The sequence below is a fragment of the Lynx canadensis genome, chromosome B1 (genome assembly GCF_007474595.2).
Source record: "Lynx canadensis isolate LIC74 chromosome B1, mLynCan4.pri.v2, whole genome shotgun sequence".
NCBI classification, from domain to species: Eukaryota; Metazoa; Chordata; class Mammalia; order Carnivora; family Felidae; genus Lynx; species Lynx canadensis.
In genome coordinates, this window is record NC_044306.2 from 149,655,127 (window position 1) to 149,679,457 (window position 24,331).

At 35.2% G+C, this 24,331-nt stretch overlaps 1 protein-coding gene across 3 annotated transcripts; it reads left to right on the forward strand.

The window, feature by feature from the left end:
* The first annotated feature begins 218 nt into the window (after positions 1-218).
* Positions 219-24,003, forward strand: SULT1E1 (sulfotransferase family 1E member 1). Of its 3 annotated transcripts, XM_030313738.1 has the most exons (9): positions 227-399; positions 2,452-2,577; positions 8,086-8,250; positions 10,988-11,113; positions 12,253-12,350; positions 17,573-17,699; positions 18,310-18,404; positions 21,381-21,561; positions 23,732-24,003. In XM_030313738.1, exons 3-9 carry the CDS (start codon positions 8,097-8,099, stop codon positions 23,842-23,844), a joined length of 894 nt encoding a protein of 297 aa, XP_030169598.1. In that variant the 5' UTR covers positions 227-399; positions 2,452-2,577; positions 8,086-8,096; the 3' UTR covers positions 23,845-24,003. The 3 variants fall into 3 exon arrangements, with proteins under 3 accessions (XP_030169599.1, XP_030169598.1, XP_030169597.1); XM_030313739.1 differs by lacking the exons at positions 2,452-2,577; positions 23,732-24,003 and adding an exon at positions 21,973-22,169 and having other exon boundaries at positions 219-399; XM_030313737.1 differs by lacking the exon at positions 2,452-2,577 and having other exon boundaries at positions 228-399.
* Positions 24,004-24,331: the final 328 nt, after the last annotated feature.

Below are 24,331 nucleotides of genomic sequence, written 5' to 3' on the forward strand. Positions count from 1 at the left end.
TCCAACCCTTTCTCCTTCATTTTCCCCAGTCACTTCTTCTCCCTCCCTCTCCCCCACCCACTGATGCTATTGGCAAATTTAGGAATTTGATTGTGAGCCAAAATGAAAAATAACAGCAGAGGCTTTTTAACATCTCTGTATGAATGAGAATGACTCTGGCTAAGTGCATCAGCTGGTATGTATACATATTTGTGATACTCCAGTGAATCACAGACTCCAGAAGACCAACCCCCACAAATTTATCTCCGCCTCCTTCTCTGGCATGGAGAATAAAAGCTCACCGGAAACATCCCAAATGCATAAGTGGTTCTCATCTTTTTTGGCAGCCTAAAACCTGAGTGGAGTTTAAAGAAAACTAAATTGGACCATCCAGTTTCCTTCCCAGGATCATCTGGACAGGTTGTATTTTTATTTTTATTACTGATATTAGTATTAAAATTTTAGATATAAAAAGTTTAGGTGCAAATTATATATCACAAAACTGTTAAAAAAGGAAATATAGAGAGAATAAAGTCTATATTAATACTTTAGTTACTTAATGTAAGCATGTTAAAGCCTTTTTAAGTCCCTTGTTTGTCATTAAAAATAAATCTTGCATTACATAATGCTTTTCTGTTTTAAATAATTTTAACACAAAACTACAATATCATAGTTACCTTGTAAGTCCTGAATGCTGGACATGTTCTCCATTTCATTAATAAGGAAACAGAGCAAGCAGAGTAGAAACAGTTAAAATGAAGAGTGACTTCTAGTCTGGTGATCACTTCTGTGAAATATGTCAGAACCAGTCTCATAGTACCATGGGCCTTGTAAATATTATCATTACTTTTAGGTGAGATACATCAGAAAAAATACAGCATATATCCAAGTCCTTAGTAAATAGTTGACAGGTAGATTTTTGGCAGCATAGTACCTATTTTATCTAGGAGTCCTTAATTAAAATTGGAAAGCCCAGAGAGATTTGATCTAGCAATCAATTTAACAAGTATTTTTCAGCATCTGCTTTGTGACATAGTGCTGAGGCTGGGGTAGATTGATGGAGAAAAAGGATATTCTCTGCTTTCGGCCATTTTACCCAAATCCAAGTAAGCAGAAGATGATGAGGATTGAGCAAGCCCTATACATCTGCACTGCCCACAGTTTGCTCAGTACTTAACACTGTGTCTGGAAATGAGGTAGGCACTCACAGAGATTATTGCTGAATGAGAGTCAGATTAAGGGATGGAAGAGGGGAGGATAGAAAAAGGGAGAAAGAAACAGGAAGAAAAGAAGAAAAAAGAGGAAAAAAAAAGAAAATTCTTTCTGAATTCAACTGAATTTATAATCACAGTTTTAACATTTTTTGTTGGTTTTTCTAGACCACAATACCTTTATACTGAGTTAGAAATAAAAATGACAGTTTCTAACTGAAATACATTTTTAAGAAAGAAGAGATCATCTAGAGGGTAAGTCCATACATGGTGATAAGAGATAATTTACTAAAGAAGTTAACAAGAAAATAGATATTATTATATGCCTCTTCGCTTAACCCTGAGACCAAATTGACCATGAAGGGGCAGCTAGAAGTCAGCCAAGTGGCAAATGATATATCAGCTACTCCCAATTGACTGTAAGCCAATTTTTGCAAACTTGGCAGAAAAGCGAGAAAGTTGTTCACATTAATAAACAAATCAGTAGGTTGGGCAAGCAACACCTTTATACACATTTCTTCTAGTGAAAGATTTCTATTTTCTGACAACAAAGAAGGTTTAAGGAACAAGGTGATTTATTAACAAAACTGATTTTTAATCAAAATGTCATAATTCTGGTGAGATTACATCTAACATACTTGAGAGAGAGGTCTTGAAAGAGTTGAGTTTGCCAATAGGAACTGGAACTTTTTTCCCTTTTAGTAAGAACTGCAGGACTAGTGTTATTCTGTGGTTTCCAAAACATACATTAAGCCATTCTTGAGTCAGAACAACAATTGAAAAAATTTTTCATTTTGTCCTCTCTTCTGGTGTGTAATCTGAGGCCGAAATGAGATAATGCTATACTGGGTTGTCCCAAAGAACTTTAGTGGAGTAAACACCTAGAAGTCACATTGTGTAAAAGTCACATTGGATATTTACAGATTTTACTCTCCCCAGTGAGAAAACAGATAACTGATCTTCGTTTTGCCAGATAATTTTGTATTTCTGAAATATATTCTTGAGAATTTTGACAACACATATTTTCCCTGATTTGAAAGGAGATATTACCACGTAATGTGTACTGTTTCTAACTTAGAAGGTCATAAGTGTCTGGCTCCTTGTCATGAGCCGGCTGTGAAGGCACACATGCAAGTTGTGTCTTTCCACATTGTCAGCTTTATTGAATCATAAGGGAAAGTTAATCATAATCATAAAGCAGGTTCGGGATTCCAAACTCAATGTCATTTCACCATATGATTAAACTTGGTTTCTTACACAGCACACAGAGCAGAATAGAAGACACACTACACAACCAACAAGGCAACAGAAGGGTTGTGGGAAGTCAGTTAATGAACCAAACGCGAAATCAGTCAAAGCTTCAAAGCTGAGCTTCGGTCACGTCCAGGTCAGCATCCAGCACGTATTGCCTATTATGTTCAAGTGGTGAAGGACCTCAGTTCTGTTCAGAAATCAGTCAGGCAGAGCCCTCAGAGGCAGCTGACTTTTTTAAGTGGTCAGACATAGAAGGGTCATGTCTGAAGAGTCTGACAGTTTGTTGCAAAAATCCTCCCCTTTTGAAAGGGTCTTGGGCCCCCTGCAGACCTCCTCTGCTTCTGCTTGTTATCAGTTCTGGGTGTCAGCTGATGCTGGTCCGGGCGGTATCTTGGCTGGGCTGCAGTACCCTTAACCGCTACTGTCATTGCTTGACCCAGGCTCTTACGTGACATGACAGACTCCATCTTGCTCTCTACGCTCTATTATCATATGGATTTGACACAATAACAATATGGACTCATGCTTATTAAGCATTTATAATGGGAATTTATACTTCAGTTGAGGTGAAATAATTTGCCAAGATTATATAATTTCAAATAGCACAGCAAGGATTTAAATGAGGTGGTCTAAGGGCAACTGGGTGGCTCAGTCCATTAAGCATCTGACTCTTGATTTTGGCTAAGGTCATGATCTCATAGTTAGTGAGTTTGAACCCCACATTGGGCTCTGCTCTGACAGCATGGAACCTGTTTGGGATTCTCTCTCTCCCTCTCTTTCTGTTCCTCCCCTGCTCACACTCATACTCTGTTGCTTTAAAAAAATAAATAAATAAAGTTTAAAAAAACAATTAAAAAAATAAGCAGTGTGGTCTACTTTAGGGCCCACACTCTTAAAATTATATTCTATTCTTTGTTATGTACACATTAATCATCTAAATTAAAATGAATATATAAACTTTTAACACATGTATTTCTCATTATATGAACACACTGAAATATTTACACTACCATATCAAACATAAGGCAAAAATTTGACACATTTGATTTTATGAGCAATAAACTTCTATACAACACTATTAAAAGAGTTTAAATATTACTGGCATATAAAACAGAAAAATAAGCCATACTTTCAATATAAAATCAACAGTAAATTACTAGGTAAAAAATCAGTTAGGAAAAAGTAACAGCCTTGATAGACAAAATGGATCAAAATAATTAAAATAACCAATAAATTTATAAAAGATGAAAACAAAAAGTTATAAAATATCTCTGAAACACAGTTTTAAAAACAATAGCCAAATTACGGAAAGAGCCTAAATGTCCATCAACTGATGAATGGATAAAGAAATTGTGGTTTATATACACAATGGAGTACTATGTGGCAATGAGAAAAAATGAAATATGGCCTTTTGTAGCAACGTGGATGGAACTGGAGAGTGTAATGCTAAGTGAAATAAGCCATACAGAGAAAGACAGATACCATATGGTTTCACTCTTATGTGGATCCTGAGAAACTTAACAGGAACCCATGGGGGAGGGGAAGGAAAAAAAAAAAAAAAAGAGGTTAGAGTGGGAGAGAGCCAAAGCCTAAGAGACTCTTAAAAACTGAGAACAAACTGAGGGTTGATGGGGGGGGGGGGGGGGGGGGGTGGTGGGTTATAGGTATTGAGGAGGGCACCTTTTGGGATGAGCACTGGGTGTTGTATGGAAACCAATTTGTCAATAAATTTCATATATATAAAAAAAAAACAAAACAAACAAAAAAAACCATATATTTTCAATTGTGAAAGATTACAACAAATAATTTGCAAATACTGGTGAGCACGTGAGAATATAAGCAATTTCATATAGTGTGCAAATTGGTATAATTTAGTGATTAAAAAATATTTAACAATATACCTTTTATTTTGGCAATTCCATTGTCACTGTGAAGATAATTGTGAAAAACATAGAGACATTCATTAGAGTGCTACTTATATCTAAAAAAAGTTGGGAAAAACAAGAATTTCCATCATTAAAGAATTATTTTCGGGGCGCCTGTGTGGCTCAGTCGGTTAAGTGTCCAACTTGGCTCAGATCATGACCTCACAGTTCATGGGTTCAAGCCCCGCATCGGGCTCTGTGCTGGCAGCTTGGAGCCTGGAGCCTGTTTCGGATTCTGTGTCTCCCTCTCTCCTCTGCCCCTCCCGCACTTGTGCTCTCTCTCCCTGTGTCTCAAAAATAAATAACCCTTAAAAAACATTTAAAAAAAAGAATTATTTTCTATATTACACCCATACTATGGACTTCTATGTATAGTTTATAAGAATAAAAACAGAATTTATATATTAACAACAAAATGCTCACATTATATAGTGAAAGAATAGAGTACAAAATGAATGTAAAATATAATACAAATTAGGGGCACCTGAGTGGCTCAGTCAGTTAAGCGTCCAACTTTGACTCAGGTCATAATCTTGAGATTTCGTGGAGTTCAAGCCCCTCATCAGGCTCTGTGCTGATAGCTCAGAGCCTGGAACCTACTTTGGATTCTGTGTCTCCCTCTCCATCTACCCCTACTCCACTCACACTCTGTCTCTCTCTCTCTCAAAAAATAAATAAACATTAAAAAATAATAATAATACAAATTAAATTAGGTACATAAGTGTATAGGTTTATATACATTAAATATTTGGAAGCATAAATATCGTGGTATTAGGAGCGATTATCTCTTTAGTTTGGATAAAGAAGGCACTTCATTTTCTTTATGTTGTTTAATTTTTTTCAACCATTATGTATGAAAAATAAGGATATTTCGGGTGCCTGAGAGTGTCTCACTCTGTTAAGCATCTGACTTTTGATTTTGAGTCAGGTCATGATCTCATGGTTTGTGGGGTTGAGATTCATATGGAGCTCCATGCTCACAGTGTGGAGCCTGCTCGGGATTCTCTCTCACCTCTCTCTGCTTCTCCCCCAGTTGCTTGCTTGCTCTCTGTCTCTCTCTGACAAAATAAATAAATAAATAAATAAGCACATTTACATGTATACATAAAAATGTGCACTTTTGCCCTTCCTTGTGTAAGAAAAATATGGTTTCTGTCTTCAAGGAGTCTGGTGCAGGACAGACTTAACCTAATTAATGATGTAATGATGTAATGATGTAATTTTTGATGAATTTTATGACATATAAATAAGATTTTAAAATAAAACTTTTCAAATCTGGCACAAAGTAAATGCCTAGTAAAGAATATCCATTTCCTTTTCTGGTGGTTGTAGAAAGAAGAGATTTTCACTTTTTATAGGAAAGCCAGTTGGAAAGCCAGTTTCATATTCAATCAATAGTTGGATAGGTTCTGAAGGAGAGCAGTGAGTGCAAAGGAAAAAAATGAGGGAAATGACAGGGACTGAATCCATGGAATTAGTGCCAGGTGCTAGTGATTGGAGTTAGGAGGCAACATCTGAAAGTCTCCATCTGTAATGTGCAGGTTACAAATATAGTGGGGAAAACATGACTGGAAATAGCCTTTAGAAGTCAATGGTCTATTCATTTGGTTTGGTTTTGTAAGACTTCTCTTACTAAAAGTTTACCATCAGGTATTTTCTTATTTTAGGTGAATCCATTTGTCATGGTAATTGCAATTTCATTTTTCTCTTTATTTTTTTCTTAAGTTTATTTGTTTATTTTGAGAAAGAGAGAAAGAGAGCGGGGTGAGGGGGAGGCAGAGAGGGAATCCCAAGCAGGCTCTACACTGTCAGCACTGAGACAAATGTGGGGCTCGAACTCACAAACCATGAGATCAAGACCTGATCTGAAATCAAGAGTCAGACACTTAGCAGACTGAGCCACCCAGGTGACCCTCGTTTTCTCTTTATAACGCATCTCTCATGAATTGGGATTCTCTATATGAAGGAAACACATTGAGTGGCTAAAAGAACTGCTACCTCCAGAAGGCTCCTGTTATACTACAAGCTCTCTGAAAAAGACAATAAAAGCTATAGCATTTACAAATGTATAAGTGTATCAGGCAGCTTTTAGCAAGAGTGATTCATGAGAGGGAGGTATACGCAAAATGACTTCCAAAGACTGAAGGAACTATAAAACCAAAGAAAAAGGCCAAGTCCAGCTTGACAAGAAATGGCTTATTAAAGCCATACAGAGAAAGACAGATACCATATGGTTTCACTCTTATGTGGATCCTGAGAAACTTAACAGAAACCCATGGGGGAGGGGAAGGAAAAAAAAAAAAAGAGGTTAGAGTGGAAGAGAGCCAAAGCATAAGAGACTCTTAAAACTGAGAACAAACTGAGGGTTGATGGGGGGTGGGAGGGAGGGGAGGGTGGGTGATGGATATTGAGGAGGGCACCTTTTGGGATGAGCACTGGGTGTTGTATGGAAACCAATTTCACAATAAACTTCATATATTGAAAAAAAAAAAAAAGAAATGGCTTATTAAGAGGACTTACGGACAAAAGAGTATGTTGGGCCACACAAGACAAGTAGATCTCTGTAATCCCACCTCCCTTAAGATTTGCTTTTGTAACACTACAGGCTGGGAGCACTGCTAGGGGACCATCCAAGAGGAAAATGTTTAAGAATAAGTGTGTGTCATAGTCATGTCTCCAGAGTGGATCAAGGACATTTTGCCCCAAGGGTATACTTAAGTGTAGGAGGTGATGTGCTCAAGAAGGCTTCAGGTCACAGAGACATCATCATAGTGAATTTGCATTAATCTGGTTCACACAGATGAATAAAAAGGAGATCTAGAGTGGCTAATATCAAAGACGGACGAAATTTGTTGAGATGCTATATCACAAACAGAATGGAGAAGAAAAGATAGTAGAAGAAGTTGAGTCAATGAAGGAAAGTTTGCTTAATTAAAAATTCTATGACCAACCCTGGACACAAAATGGGTTGTCATGGAATCAGGAAATGAATTATCTGTGATAACCATCTTGTTTACCCTTATAAGTTTCAGACAAGTCATTCAATGGGAATATCCACTACTTTACTAATCAAGTGAAAGAGAAAATTAAAAGTAATGTGAGAGTTCTCAGAGGAATCTTCTATTCCCTCAGGAATCCATGTCTTAGAAGTATCCATTACAGTTTCATTAATTTTATCTTCTTTTATATACACTCGTTGAGCATTTGAATTTTTTCATTAAATGAAACATATTCAGGAACTAAGGAAGCTATATGGCAATAGCTATCGAATGTTACCATCAATCTTTATTGTTATTTAATGTATACATATTTAATCAGAGTGATTATCTACCAAAATATTGTTGTATTTTTGAGCATATTCATCTCTTTATATACCCCATCAGTTTGTACAGAAATAGAGTGTTCTTGTGTTATCCTTCATCATGGAATTTTCTATGTCAAATATTGTATGTAAATATAATTTTAATGTAGTTAAACACTTTATAGTGCCTTGTACTTTCTTACTCTTTTTATATGTTAGACTTACCTTCTTAATAGTAGAGATTCTTAAAGCACCAAGACTATATTATATACTCCTTCAATATGCTTTTTACCTTAAATGCTCAATAGCTAAGAAATGCTAGACACCCAATAGAACCTCAATTAGAGCTATTATTAATGTTAAAATATTTTAAAGTATACATAAAGTGGAAAACATACATTTTTTTTTCTTTTAGTGTACCACTTTATGATGGATTCTTCCAAATCTTCTGACTATTATGAATACTTTGGCAAAATCCATGGAATTCTAATGTATAAAGATTTTCTAAAACATTGGGATGATGTGGAGACATTCCAGGCAAGACCAGATGACATTGTCATTGCCACCTATCCTAAATCTGGTAAGTCTCCTTAGTATGTCAATGTCATTCTCTTTTCACCTAGAAATGACAAACCCACCTTGAATAGTAAATATTAAGCTGTTCACTTCTACCATACTCATTTTTCATGTGAAAGATACAGTAGTTTAGACATAGAAAAAGTGGAATATCATAGCTGTATTCTAAGAGCACAATCTGTACCTATAACCTGAGTAGCACATTGAGAGATAGGTATGGTTGGCCACTTTAGAAAATTATGTAATATAAATGGATGAATATAGAATCATAACTAAAAATTTAAACTACCAACTGTGTTTATCTAATGCCATTATTGTCATCACATAAACAAAGTCTAAGCAATTTTTGCAAACTTTTAAAAATTCTATTTCAGCTAAAGCTCTTTTTCTTTAAGGCTATCCCCCTAAACTCCTTTTTTTAAGCAACATCTTTTTTTTGTTTTTCTGAAATTAGCTCGTAGTTCTGGAGTTTTACAGCCATAGATCTTTAGAAATTAGGAAGATCTGATCCAGACTTCTCTGGTTGCTACATTTAAACATTTACATATGTTAAGCACTAAATATCTCTCACTCCATTGTTATTTTACCCTTCCACCAGAGAAATTCTTCCAAAACACAATCCTGATAATCTTACTCTCTTGCTCAGTGTACAACATTGCCGTTCTGAAACTTATCAAAAGCTCAAACTCTTTAGTATGAACTACAAGGAATTTTATGCTTGCTGTCTGCTTGCCTTGGCAGCCTCCTCCCCACCTATCTCTTCTTCAATTTAGGCTTTATAATCTATTTCCAATTCTTTTCTTCACCACTATATTATTCTTAAGTATGTGACCTTTGATTGAAAAAAAAAAAAGACAGTTCTGCTTGGTAGAACCAGTCTCTGACTCACAAAACCAGTGAACTAATGCCAATAATGTGTTAAGGCTAAGTTCAATTCTCATGTTGTCTTGAGGGCATTTCTTGTTGAAACATCACAGCAGCAGCAGCACACTCAGTTAAATGTTCCTCCTTTGCAGTCCTTTGAATTCCTGTACCCATCTGTATTACAGCATCTTAAGAAAAAAGAAGTGTTGTAATTATCAAGCATTGTTTGCAACTCTCAAAAGCACATCTCAGCACTAGAAGGCAAGGATTCGATCCATTCTTTTCTGTATCCTCTGAACGGGGACTCAAGTTGAGGCATAAGAAGCTATCAGTAAAGTTTGTGGCTAAAGCGTGCTTCAGTGTATCTTCTGTATTCAAGTCTCTTTACTTTTTTTTTCTTTTTTCAAAATTAACATTTTGTATCTTGGCACAGTATTTACAGATATCTATTAGACAGAAAGGTAGTCTAAATCCTCCTGTAACATCAGCATAGTGACCATATCTTATTTAATTGTGTATTCTTAGCATTCAGCATAGTGACAACCTTGTACTCAATACATATGTTGAAAACAATGAATGAATGAATGAATGAATGAATGACACCTCCTTACTCACATTATTCCAGAAAATGTAGGGACTGATTATTCTCACTGGCCTGCCTCTTCACTATTTCTTTGCATGAGTTTTCCTTTTCTGTTTTCTCATTTATTCATTTAGCAAATATTTATTGAGTTCCTGCTATGTGACAAGTGTGATATTAGCCACTGGAGATATAATGGTGAACAAAACACACCTAATCTCTACCCTCTCAGAGTTTATAATCCGATGGTAAATATAAATAAAGTGGCAGATACAATACAGTATGAAACCGCTTTGGGTGAAGGAAGTCCAGTAGGGTATTGCGACAACATATAGAAGGAGCACCTCACTTGGAGCCTTTCAGAGGCTTCTTAGAATGAGCAAAGCAAAGACATGAGAAGTTTAGCTCATAGAAGAGGGTTCCAGGCTGAAGGAATAGCACATATGTGGATGTGGGAGACTCTGAGAGTATGCTTTATCTCTGGCTTCTTCAATTATTTCAGTTCTTCCTTCTAGCCCACCTGCATTTAGTCCATTCTTCAAGACTTACCTGAAAGCTTTCTTTCTCCATACTCCAATAGTCATCTTTTCTTTCTTTGGATTAAGCTCAGCATTCAGTTGTGTATTATTTTCCCTTGTATGACTTTATTTGCCTTAAGCATATTTTTTGTTAACTTGTCCTAGAAGTGAGGAACTATGTCTTATTCTTGTTTTTCCTGATAATGTTTAAATACAATGCTTTCCCTGCAGGAATATTTTGATAAATCAAGCCTCCCTACTTTTTAGATGTAAAAATTTAAATCCCAAATTGTTATCAGCTTGCATAATGTCCCAATTAATCATGGACAAATTTGGATTCCTACCATAGGCGTGTCTTACTACAATATTCATCCTTATTTCTTGAGACTATTTTTGGGTCTTACAAGAGTAAGTATTAGAAGAAATATTTCTTGAATTCTGTGGCGATTCTTTTTTTTAATGCTTCTTTTTTTTTAAGTTTATTTATTTTGGGAGAGACAGTACAAGCAGGGTGGGCAGAGAGAGGAAGAGAGAGAATCCCAAGCACAGGGCCAGACATGGGCCTCAATCTCACAAACCGTGAGATCATGATCTGAGCTGAAATCAAGAGTCAGATGCTTACAGATGGAGCCACCCAGATGCCCCAAGTTCTGTGGCTGTTCTATCTTTCAAATAATATTGCACTGGTACCTTCTTACTTTATCCAGCTATAAATCCACTACCTGCATCATCAGCCCTGCATTGTCAGTGAGACACTAAGGTTTGTCTAATTTTTACAGGTACAACCTGGGTTAGTGAAATTGTATACATGATCTGCAAAGAGGGTGATGTGGAAAAATGCAAAGAAGATGCCATTTTTAATCGAATACCTTTCTTGGAGTGCAGAAGAGAAGAGCTGATGAATGGTAATATTTAAGTAGATGTTTAAAGCTGTTTACATATATTTTAAAGTGTGGCTATAGCAGGTGCAAGAAAAGAGAGAGGAAGCAAGAGTGACAATTAGTATGATGTCCTCTACATGGATAGTACATAAATTTAAATTTAAATCTTGACAGAGTTTATGGTATAGCATTTGTCTGATATAGAGTGAATAAGGATAGCTTTTATATGCCTTCAGTAGAGTCTAGTAATATGTAAGCATTTATCCCTATATGGCTGAATGTGATAATACTTTAAACATTAGAAAAATATATGTAAATTTTCAAGGATATATCCAAAGTTATATTCATCAGAGGTTCTTTAAATATTGTGAAAAATTAGAAACAACTTAAGCGTTAATCAAAAAAGGAATAGCTTAATGTGATACAATAACACTATGAAATCATTAAAAAAATTAGGTTGGCCTATGTTCCTTGTAGTTTCGATATAATATGTTAAAGAAAAATCAGTTAGAAGATACTAAAAATTCTGTCTGCATGTGTGGTATTTAGATGGCTCTGAGACTGGGCATAGAGATATACAGTTGACCCTTGTGCAATGCTGAGGTTAGGGATGATCACCCCTCACACAATAAAAAAATCTGCATATAACTTTGACTCCCCCCAGATTTAACTACTAATGGCTACTATTGGATCAGAAACCTTGCCAATAATGTAAACAGTCGATTAACACATATTTTGTATGTTATACATGTATTAATATATTGTATTTTTACTATAAAGTAAGCTAGAGAAAAGCAAATGTTACTAACAAAAGCATAAGTAAGAGAAACTACGTTTATAGTATTGTACTGTAAAAGAATTCATATATAAGTGGACCTGGGAAGTTCAAACACATGTTGTTCAAAGGTCAACTGCATTTATATGGCAGGCTGCTCACCAAAATATTAATACTTATTTTTTCCAATATGGTGAAATTGTATCTTATCTTGTTGTTTTCTCTATAATTTCCTCTATGTAAACTTCTATCATAGTGAGTATGTATTATTACTATGAATACAATATAGAATCTTAAAGTTACTTCTATTTTAAAAATATCTATAAAATCCACATAAATATTTATAATTTTGGAAGTTGTATATAACCTTTAACTTTTTAAAAATCAGGAGTAAAACAATTAAAACAGATGGCATCTCCTAGAATAGTGAAGACTCATCTGCCAGCTGACATTCTTCCAGCCTCATTTTGGGAAAATAACTGTAAGGTAACCAGAGTCTAGTATTCTTAAAACTTCATCCAAGTCGGGGCACCTGGGTGGCTGTAGTCGGTTAAGCATCTGACTTTGGCTCAGATCATGATCTCACAGTTCATGAGTTTGAGCCCCGCATCAGGCTTTCTGCTGTCAGTGCAGAGCCTGCTTCAGATTCTCTGTCTCCCTCTTCCTCTGTCCCTCCTCCGCCTTGCACAGGCTCTCTCTCTCAAAAATAAATAAACATTAAAAAAAAAGTCATCCAACTCAAAATAATTTTGCAATGATCAAGTCAGGTAACATCCTGTGTCTTACACACATTTATTTGTTCTTTCATGGAACCTACAGATATTTAATAAATATGGACTAAGGTCAGTGTAGTTAGAGTCTATATTTCAACTCCAACTCTAGAGGTTATTTGGAAAAAAACAGGTAAACTCCAAGCCACTCCAAGGTATTCATCTGCAAGGGGATAATAATAGCATCTTCCTGGTGGAGCTGTTATAGGAATTAAGTGAAATAATGCTTGTTAAGTGCTTAACACGGTATCTAGTATATTATAAACATTTGGTAAATGGTAGCTACTTTTGTATTTGTTACTAATGATTGTATTGGGTGTATTCCTTTTTGCAAACTATTGTACTTGGCATGTTGAGGCATTCAAGCAAATTAGAAAAAGATAAACCAGACAAGTATTATATAATAATTATTTACTGAGTATCTATTGTGTGCCAGCAATGTAAGGATTAATAATACATGTGCAAGCCTTGTCTTCATGATCACATGGTCCACTGGGGGAAAGGGACAAATAAGCAGACAATGCAGTAGGTGTCACAGGTCAAGTAAGAGAATTCTGGCCCAGATATTACAGTAAGGCAGGTATTCAAGAACAAGTAACATCTCAGCTGATATTTAAAAGATGTATTGGAGTTGGTCTATACAATCCCAGAGGCAACCCTAATGATGATCTGAAACAAGTTCATTTCAGTTGCTAGGTTGACTATACACATTGGCTGGATAAATGAAGGGAGATAAGCTAGGGCTTGATAACAACAGACACTGAAGTTAAGTTAGGAAGTTTGGACTCTATTTGGTGGTAATGAGGAGTTACAGACATTTTGAGTTGATGATTGACGTGATCAGTTTTGTTTTGTTTTGTTTTTTTTAATACGAATGTATCAATATAAGTTTATTAGCTGCAACAAATGATTCATATTACGTAAGATGTTAATAATAGGGGTGTGGGGTACAAGGGAACTCTGTTCTATCTTAAATTTTTTTTTTTTTTTTTTTTTTGCTGGACCTAAAACTACTCTAAAACATAAAGTTTATGGTGTGCCTGGGTGGCTCAGTCGGTTAAGTGTCCGACTTCGGCTGAGGTCATGATCTCACAGTTTGTGAGTTTCAGCCCTGCTTTGGGTTTTGTGCTGACAGCTTGGAGCCTGGAGCTTGCTTCAGATTCTCTCTCTTTCTCTCTCTCTCTCTCTCTCTCTCTCTCTCTCTCTGCCCTTCTGCCACTCATGCTCTGTCTCTGTCTCTCTCTCAAATATAAATAAACATTAAAAATGTTTAAAAGTAAAGTTTATTTTATTTTTTTAAAAGTCAGAGTCACAGAGCTGGTAATGAACATAGCCAAAATTCAGTCCCCTGTTACTGACCATATACCCTGTTTTAACCTCTACATTCAAAATTCCAGTGTTTAAATTTGGCCCACTCAGTACAAATCTGTATGTGATTCATGGCAGTTTGACATCCACAGAGGAACAATTTGGGGGACCTTCAGTTGTAGCACGTCCATAGGTGTGCTGTAAGAACAATATTTTAACCAGGTTGAAGCAGGATTATAGGCAGTGATTCATGGGGAATGTAGGCACTCTCTATACTCAGACTGGGTTTGTATCAGGCTGCAAGTTAAGGTAACTTCCCCAACAACTTAGCTAAGAGAAAGGATGGGCTTATTGCTGATACCTGGACAGAATGTTCCTCAGTCTCCTTCTTTTGAAATCCTACATTTAATCTCTAATACCCCTGTCATCCATAAAGCTATTCTGATCCTCTCATAAAAAATTAACGCCTTGGCAGTGTGACATCAACAGTGAAAGAGCACGGGCTTTAGAATGGGTGGGTGGGCGTCCTGGCTCTGTTGGCCATGGTCATGTGACCCTAGGCCAGGTATTCAATCTTTTAGAGGCTCAATTTTTTCCTCTAAAATAGGGATAGAAATTCTTACATTTTAGGATTATTGTGAACAATAAAAAGAAGGGGGGATGTGAAAGCCCCTAGTTCAGTACCTGGCACATAATAAATGGATGGAACTGGAGAGTGTAATGCTAAGTGAAATAAGCCATACAGAGAAAGACAGATACCATATGGTTTCACTCTTATGTGGATCCTGAGAAACTTAACAGGAACCCATGGGGGAGGGGAAGGAAAAAAAAAAAAAGAGGTTAGAGTGGGAGAGAGCCAAAGCATAAGAGACTCTTAAAAACTGAGAACAAACTGAGGGTTGATGGGGGGTGGGAGGGAGGGGAGGGTGGGTGATGGGTATTGAGGAGGGCACCTTTTGGGATGAGCACTGGGTGTTGTATGGAAACCAATTTGTCAATAAATTTCATATATAAAAAAAAATAAATAAAAACAAATGGAAGAAAAAAAAAAAGAACTAATAGGAGACATTAAAACCAGGGCTTAATAATGACATCAGAACTGTGCTTTGACCCCATAAAGAGGACAATGGGAAGGAAATAGAGGAATTAAGTCCTACTTAACATTTATTATGTGCCAGGTACAGTTTTGGTTTTTACAGAGAATGATATATAACCCTAAAACATTACGTCTTGGATTATTGATGCTGTTTCTCAACACCTTTCTAGCTTTCTTTAGGATATACCACAACCCTATATGCTACAAGTATGAGATATCAAAGTACTATACGCAGTTGTAATAACAAAACTGGGGGTTTATCACAGTCAGGAAACATTTCTATTTTGTACTCTAATGATAGCTGGTGTGTTTGACATTTTTATGGAGATCCATGGTCCAAAATTCTGAAGGTTCTAGTTTCTTGTTTGTTGTTTAACTTTCATCAAAAGCAATCCTAGATGGAACATGTACATCCTGCTGACATCATTCATTACATAAAGTTTCTCTCATTAGACCATTTATATATTTTTCGGGAGATGTGCAATCACCATTTTTTCAAGAGATTTGACCAAGTTACCTCTTTTTCTTTTGGAGAATGGGTTGTGGCCCCTTCAGGTCTCAAATGAAAATAGATACAATCCATTTACAATAGTCTTAGTCTTCACTCAACTATTTAGCATTCACAAAACTGGCTATCATCTCAGACATCAATCAAACAGTTAGATAGAATCATGTCCTGAGCATTTCTGAGGTAATTCACTGGGGGACAAGAAGATAGATGGATTGGGACTATTAGTAAAAGTGTATTTACAGTGATGAACCAGAAGCTAAAAGAGAATTTTAAAAAGTGAGGGGAAAGGGGGTCAAACTAACACATAAAAGAAACATTGAGGACAATAAATTTCAGACATTGGAATTGTTTCAGGATAGATATATTGGGAAAAACTGATAAGGAAGAAAGAAGGAGTAGGAATTTCTTGGAAGAAAACATGATGTTCCAGCATAGGTCTTCAGAAGTGAAACCTTTAGGGTGCTGACATTATTTGTGATTTGGTCATAAAAGTGGTTAGCTGTGGTAAACTAAAGGAAATGATCAATGAATACAAGAACTTAGTGAATTAGATGGTTCATGCATACAGATACTAAAGTTACACTGGATGATGACAAGATTGGGAATGGAGAGTAATACAATGAGGCAGATGTTCATATTTTCAATTAAAGCAAGGGAATCACCACAAGCTTTAGCTGGGAGAGGTATGAAGTATCACAGGAACAGGGGTGTTTCAAGTATAGCATTTTAAAGTGGATTATGATCCCAAGAGATTTGTGGGTAAACTAGCAACTTTGTCTGGAGAGTGATACAGGCAAAGCCCTATCTTTTAGAAAGATCTAGATTTCCCTCCAAGACAGGAATAGCATGCATGGCAAAAACTTTGGGGTATAGAATAGTATCTGTCAAAATGAAGATAAGATAAACTAAATGGGAGTTTAGGGGGAAGAGGGATTGCTTTTGTTATCCCCACCCCCTATCTGAGAAAATAAAAAGCCTCATGAAGATCTGCAACCAAGCTTTAAAATATGGATAGTATTTTGAGATGTAGAAAATATTCAAGACAGAGGGAACAGCATGAAGAAATGCAAGGGGGTAAAGATCTGAAGTAAATTCATGCATACAGTGGCAATGAGTTCTATTCAGCTAGTATGCAAAACGCAAGAAGGAGAGTGTTACATTACATTGGAAAAGTTCAATATGGCTATTGATAGCTTTCATAAGAAAAGAAAATTCACCTTTTTTCTGCATTAATTGGAGGTTTTTATAGCAGGACTTTAAAAATGAGAGCCATATTTCTTAGAACATACTACAAGAAATCTTTAAAATTGTTTGCAAATGTAGAAACTTGAAGAGTTAAGAAAAGTTAGTGAGCCCAATCAAATCCAGTAAACAGTGGAGAGTCATGAACAGCCTTCCCTGATGGCAAGGCTCAGGTTCCTGAGGGCAGAAGTGGAGACCACAGGAATGCTGAAGTTTCCTTTTGCAGATCTTTTCCTGCAGCACTGTGTACTGGACCTAGAAAAGACCGTAAAGATCAGACGCAACTCACTTGCTTACTGGATAGAAAATTTATATACAAAACTGGTGCTTTGCACAAGATGATAGAACTTTTTAGTGCCAGACTGGCAATTAACCAAGGCTTCCTGACTGCTCTTTCCGATTGGTGTTTCTTCTGCATGTAGTACAGAAACTCAACACGATGTTAGTGAAGATTACATTTTCACTGTGATCAATGTGCATTTAAATAGACCCCCATTAAATACGTTTGTTCCCTCCAAGGCTGCATGAAATGTCATTTGTGACATTAAAATGAGTTATTATACGTGAAAATGGCATACAAAATGAAAAGTGAGAACAGGCACTGAATAAAAAGATACTTTCACTTCAGGTTATTGAATTTTTCTTCTTTATAATTTTATATATTTTACATACTTTTTACAATGAATATGTATTATGTTTGTAGTTGGAAAGATAAATGTTTCTTGATGAGACTATGTTTGAAAAAAATCAAGTGACGTAATATATAATGTCATCCTTTTAGATGATCTATCTTTGCCGGAACGCCAAAGATGTCGCTGTTTCCTTTTATTATTTCTTTCTAATGGTAAATGCCCATCCAGATCCTGGATCTTTTGAAGAGTTTGTGGAGAGATTCATGGATGGACAAGGTAAGACACCTTCTTTACTTGGAATTCTTTCAAGGTAAATGATACAACACAAATGACGTCTCTGAGCAAATATTTTTGTTGTCTGTTGTGGTCTGCTATCTTCTCTGATCCTTAATTAAAACAGAAATTCTAGAAGACTTTGAACTTTAGAGCAAGCACAGTGTTTCCAGATGTGGATGGAAAATGCAGAATCTGGACACTCCAGTTCAGTTCCTAAAAATAAATATATAAAAGTGTGTTTGGAGGTTGGAGGTAGCCATTTTCCTCTCTAAGACTGAGATTCAGTGTCCAATTCTGTATCATTTCTTTTTATTAGAAAAAGTATCTCATAGCATTACAACTCTATTGAATAAGATAATTAACCATAAACCATGTCATAAACCATGTCATAATGCTGAAAGTCTAGAATGTATTTCTGTACATGGATTATTCAACATACTTTGCCTCTCTTGCTGCAGAGAAATTTGCTTAAGATCTGTGACTGACCTCTATTTTTCATTCCATGATCATTTATTTATATTTATTTGTGGTTACTATTGTTTACATACTCATTTTCAAGCTTTATAGAGATGATACCATGCCCTTACATTGCTTTTCTGTCTAACTTTAGTGCCTTATGGTTCCTGGTATAAACATGCAAAATCTTGGTGGGAAAAGAGGAAGAATCCACATGTGCTTTTTCTCTTCTATGAAGACATGAAGGAGGTGAGAAATTGAAAACCTATGGACTATTGTACACCTAAGACTAATATAACACTGTATGTTAGCTAACTGGAATTAAACACTTTTAAAAAAGAAAACATATGGGCAACTTAATAGTTTCTAAAATATTAACACTTGACAAGACTCTAGATACAAAAATATGTCTTTAAATAGATGATTCGGGCATCTCCAAAAGTTATAATAATTCGGATACATAAACACAGATTTGAAGCTATTAAATAGAACTTTTCTGTGAATAAATATATTTAAACAGAGTCTCAAAAAATTACCAAAGATAAAATTTGAAAGAACTTGAGTTCACAAAACAACAGCAAACACAGACACACACACACACACACACACACACACACACACGCACACAGGTATGAACACATAAGGAATCACGATGAACAAGAAGTGTCAACTGCCTCCAAATCTATAGGTGTTGGAATTATCAGGTAAACCCTATAAAATAATTATTCTTAATATGTTTAAAGAAATAAAAGAAGAAAAATATTTTACAAAGAAAGGTTACTAAAATTGACTCAGCAGATTTGAAAAAAAATAGCAAAATAGAATTTCTAAAATAATTTTTAAAAATTAAAAAATTAAGAGATGGTTCATATAACACATAGAACATGGCTAAATAGTGAGTTAGTGAAGTGGAAATGGAGCAGAGGAAATTACATAGAATGTACTACAATGAGATGAGTAGAATACTTTAAAAATAGAGTGATAGATATGTGGGATAGTGATACAATCCAACATGTATCAACTCAAACTTCCAGAAGAAGAGAATAAACAGAATGTCAGAGCAGCAATATGCAAAAGTATGATGATCTCAAATTTCCTCATAGTGTATTTTTTCTCAACTTCATTAGTAATCAGGATAACACAAAATAAAAGTCACTATGAGATGGCATTTCACGCACCAAACTGACAATTAACAAGTCAGTTAATGTGGACCATTGAGAAGTACCATATTACTGATAGAAGTATAAGAAGATACAGAAGATAAGAAACACTAGGGAAACAATTTGTCATTATCTAAGAAGGGCAACCAAACATGATTTAACACTCCCAAATGCCTACGTATATACTCTTGAGAAACTCTGGTTTGTGTACATTAGGTTATATGTACAATAATCTTCAAATGCAGCATTCTCCATAACTATAAAAATTGGAAACAACCCAAATATACATAGGCTCAAGAATCATGATATATGCTCTTGTCCTACAATTAAGTATGATATCGGAATGAAAAAGAGTAAACGTCAAATATGCACATCAATTGGGCAAAACCAAATCATATATTGTCTGTGGATAATATGTGTATGTTTGAAAACTATTAAGTAAGGCACAGGGTTGATTAGATCAGTTTTAGAATGGCAGGTTTTATGTTGATGTTTTTTGTTGTTTATGGGAATGGAAAGTGGAATGAATGAAGTTCAAAACTTGCAAATGGAAGAACTCTAGAAATTTTGAGTATTCTATTCCATAAATTGAGTAGTAGGTTGAAGCACAAATGTACACAAATAATTTTTGCAAAAATAGACAAATCCCGGGTTTCTTTATTAAGAGAAATGTCTTTTCTTCTCTCATTCTTTATTAGCACCAAGAAAGCAATCAATAATTGTTTCTTGCTCACATCTTTGTACAATTATTAAAATCCATGTTGCAAAAATTCTAGAGTTGTTTTGATCAGAACAAATTTAAAATAAAATCATACATAATATTTTAGAAACTGAAGTGTTATTTCTTTATAGAGTTTAACAGTATAACAAATTTGAAAAAGAGAAACAACCATGATATGTAGTTTATTATATTGCCTAATATTATGCTCTATAACTAGAATATTGAAAAGAGTAAATTTAAAACTCACACACAAAAAATTTATTAACTAATCTAACCATTTCAACCTTCCCACCCCAGGGTCTATGTTCACTTAGTCCCTATTTTGGTTGATAATGACCATGTTGAAGTCTCCTCCAAATTTGAATTAGTAAGGTGCCTAAGAATGAATAAGTTAGTTTTCCTTTGTTTCTACAATGTATCAAGTAGAAAGAGAATAAGATATATTAATATTATATATAGATATACAAACTTTTTGGTAGAAGATAGACAAGTAAATAAAATTATGAGAATAAAGACTTATATGGGAATTTATAGGAGCAAAAATAGGGTTATCTCACTCAAATTGGATTAGTCCAAAGAAATTATCCCAAAGAAGGTGATACTTGAGCTGAAGCTTGACAGGCAAGCTGTAATTTTTAGAACAGAGAATTTGAAAATTGCATTCTTTGTAAAGGGAACTATACACCAGAGATAAGCGTTATAGTTGGTATTGCGAATAGTTGCATTGGATGATTTTCCTGGATGGTAGGGCACACTATAAGAGTGACATAGGAATGGGGATGTTTATAGCTATGGTTCGTTCATATACATCTGATGTTCCATCTTGACTATTTGAGTTTTTATAATTTTTCTTAATCTTTTTGGTTACTTTGCTTCTCAGTATGTACATCAATAAATTAGAGAAAAATGAAAACTGTGTACATATTTTTAGCCCAAAACTTAATCTGTTATAGGTGAGACTATAGTCTTTGAGAGTGTATATTCATACTGTTAGATAATAGTTATTGAGCATGTACTAAATAAACATCAAGAACTATAAAAAATATTTTATAAACATGAGCTAATTTAGTTGATTCTAACAATCTTTGAAGCATCTTTTATATCTACATAATGGATAAAATAATAATGCCTAGAGAAGTTAGAAAAAATTCCACTTCTCCAAGAAGTGTTTTGTTTTTTTTTTTCACTTGAAACCTAATTTGAAGCCAATGTCAGTGGGGAAAAAGAGGTTTTCTCTCTCTCTCTCTCTCTCTCTCTCTCTCTCTCTACCTCTCTCTCTCTCAATCCAAATAACAATATATTTAACTTTAGTAATTAAAGTTTCAAAATATTTTTTTTCTCTAGGATATCAGAAAAGAGGTGATAAAAGTGATACAATTTCTGGGAAGGAAGCCATCAGAAGAGCTTGTGGACAAGATTATACAACATACTTCATTCCAGGAGATGAAGAACAACCCATCTACCAATTATACAACACTACCAGAAGAAATCATGAACCAAAAAGTTTCTCCCTTCATGAGAAAGGGTGAGATAGTCCTACAATTTGCCCCGATTGCTATAGGAAGTCACAAGTTGAAATAGTTACCGGCAAACACCTGTTGAAGTTATTCTAGCCTGTGGACCCAGCTTGTTTTCTTCAGAGCTGTTTTACATTTGAGTGATTTTTGTATTGAGTTACCAGTTCTATAGAGGCATTAAAACATTAGTATTTCTGCTGCCACTACTACTGCTACTACTAAATTGCTACTACTTATTGATTACTTAGTATCTGCAGCATATTAAGAAAGGCTAGCAGCCACCCCAGCCTTAGTACCAGCATTAATACCAGACCCTACTAGCAATCCTTTATAAAGTCTGTGGGCCTTGGTGCTGCGCCATGTACATTATATAAATGTATATGATTTTAAAATTCTAATTCTCTTTAAATTCAAACTAGACACTCAAGAAAACTTCTTTGTTACCTCACTTTGAGATGAGGAAACAAGCCTGGAACGATGAGCTTTACCTTCACGAAGTGGTAAACATTTTTCAAGACCAAGTGGCAAATATACAAACTCATCAAATTGTACACAATAAATATGTACAGTTCTTTGTATATCAGTTCACCTCATTAAAGTTGTTTTAAAAGATTAAGTTTCTTTTTTTTTTTTAAATTTTTTTTTCAACGTTTATTTATTTTCGGGACAGAGAGAGACAGAGCATGAACGGGGGAGGGGCAGAGAGAGAGGGAGACACAGAATCGGAAACAGGCTCCAGGCCCTGAGCCATCAGCCCAGAGCCTGACGCGGGGCTCGAACTCACGGACCGCGAGATCATGACCTGGCTGACGCGAGATCATGACCTGGCTGAAGTCGGACGCTTAACCGACTGCGCCACCCAGGCGCCCCTAAAAGATTAAGTTTCAAAACACTTGTGGCACATACAGCTTTGTTTAACCAAAAATATCAAAATACAATGAGGTGACATTCTATTGAGAGGAGGAATTATCTGATGAGATATGGTCAGTTTATAAATCCAAAGGCATATAGAATATGCAGAATATTGGGACATCGGTCTTGCTGATATATGAAGCAGAACAGAATAGAGAAAATCTTGCTCTTTGAAGGAAACTTTCAGTGAGAGGGTCAGGAATTTTTAAAATAATAGGAATAGCAAACCCGCCACTGGCACCAAGAGAGAGCCCCCAAAAAGAGAGTTAACAAATGGATTATATTTTCATTGTTTAGTTCTCAGATAATCTCAGTCGTCTTTTTCATAGTGTCCATGTGTATTTTTAAGATAAAATGATGGACTTAAAATAGTAGTCATGCTTGTAGAGGGCTGCATACTGCTATAACCTCAGACCCTACTCAATTCTCAGGACACATGTTTTCTATCTTTTTGGGTTAATTATGAAAGTTTAGACCTCCTTGAGCTAAGGGGACAAGGGAACTACTAATTTAAGATACTCCTTCTCCCAGGGGAGGGTTGGATGTAATGGAAAACAAAAGAGCCTGCTAGACTTGCAATAACACAAGGCTGGGAAATGTTGAGAAGCTTAACTATCAGCAGGAGCAAAAATTGAGAGGAAGCAAAGGATATGAAAAAATTCTGAATAAGAGTATAGAATTAGAATTAGTTGAGGGACAACTTACAAATTTATGCCTTGGATACCTAGTGTTGTCATTAACCAGGTTATGGAAAATTACACAAAGAAAACACAGTTTTCTGGGAAGAAAATGCATTTAATTTTGAACTAGTTGAATTGGAGACACTTGTATGGAATCCAAGTGGCAATATCAGATAGGCAATTGGATATGGAGACATAAGCCTGGATTTGAGTTTTAGTTTGAAGATGATATTTCATATCTTGGGAGTGGGTAAAACGTGGATCTCATCTTAGAAGTACCGACATTTCAGAGGAAACTGTAGAAGAAAAATTAAGTAAAGTAGCACAAGAGAGAAGAGTCAGAGAAAGAAATTTGCTGGTTTTATTTGTTTTTTAATAATCAGGACAAATATTTCTTTGCTCAAAAGTGTGTGTGTGTGTGTGTGTGTGTGTGTGTGTGTATACTATTTATGGTATATATTTTATTTTTATAATTGAATATTATAAGAATAAAATTTGATTAGGTGTTAATGAATATAATAAATGTTAGAGAATGTCATGATTCTGGCTGGACAACATGTTTACTATGTTTTCTCTTTTGTTGCAGGGATTGCAGGAGACTGGAAGAATCACTTTACAGTAGCACTGAATGAGAAATTTGATATACATTATGAGCAGCAAATGAAAGGGTCTACTCTAAAGTTAAGAACTGAAATCTAAGAAGGGTTTTCTTAATATATCTAAGGTTAAAGCTTTCTTCTCATCGTTCCTCACTTTTTTCAAATTTTGGATTGGTAGAGAAGGAATCATATGAAGGATCATGATTAGATTCACATGATTATTGAAATGTTCATATAAAAACAAGATTTTTGTCCAGGCTATGGTCTTTTTTGTTTTCTTTCTTTTTCTTCCTTTTTTTACAAATATTGCACAAATATATAACCTATAAATTACTACAAATCTATGATCTATGTGTATGATGTAGGAACACACAGTTTGAATTGTCGAGTTAAAAATAACCAAAAATGTCCATCAATGGATGAATGGATAAATAAGATGTGGTATATATATACAATGTAATATTACTCGTCAATAAAAAAGAATGAAATCTTGCCATTTGCAACTACGTGGATGGAACTAGAGGGTATTCTGCTAAGTGAAATTAGTCAGCCAGAGGAAGACAAATATCATATGACTTTACTCATAT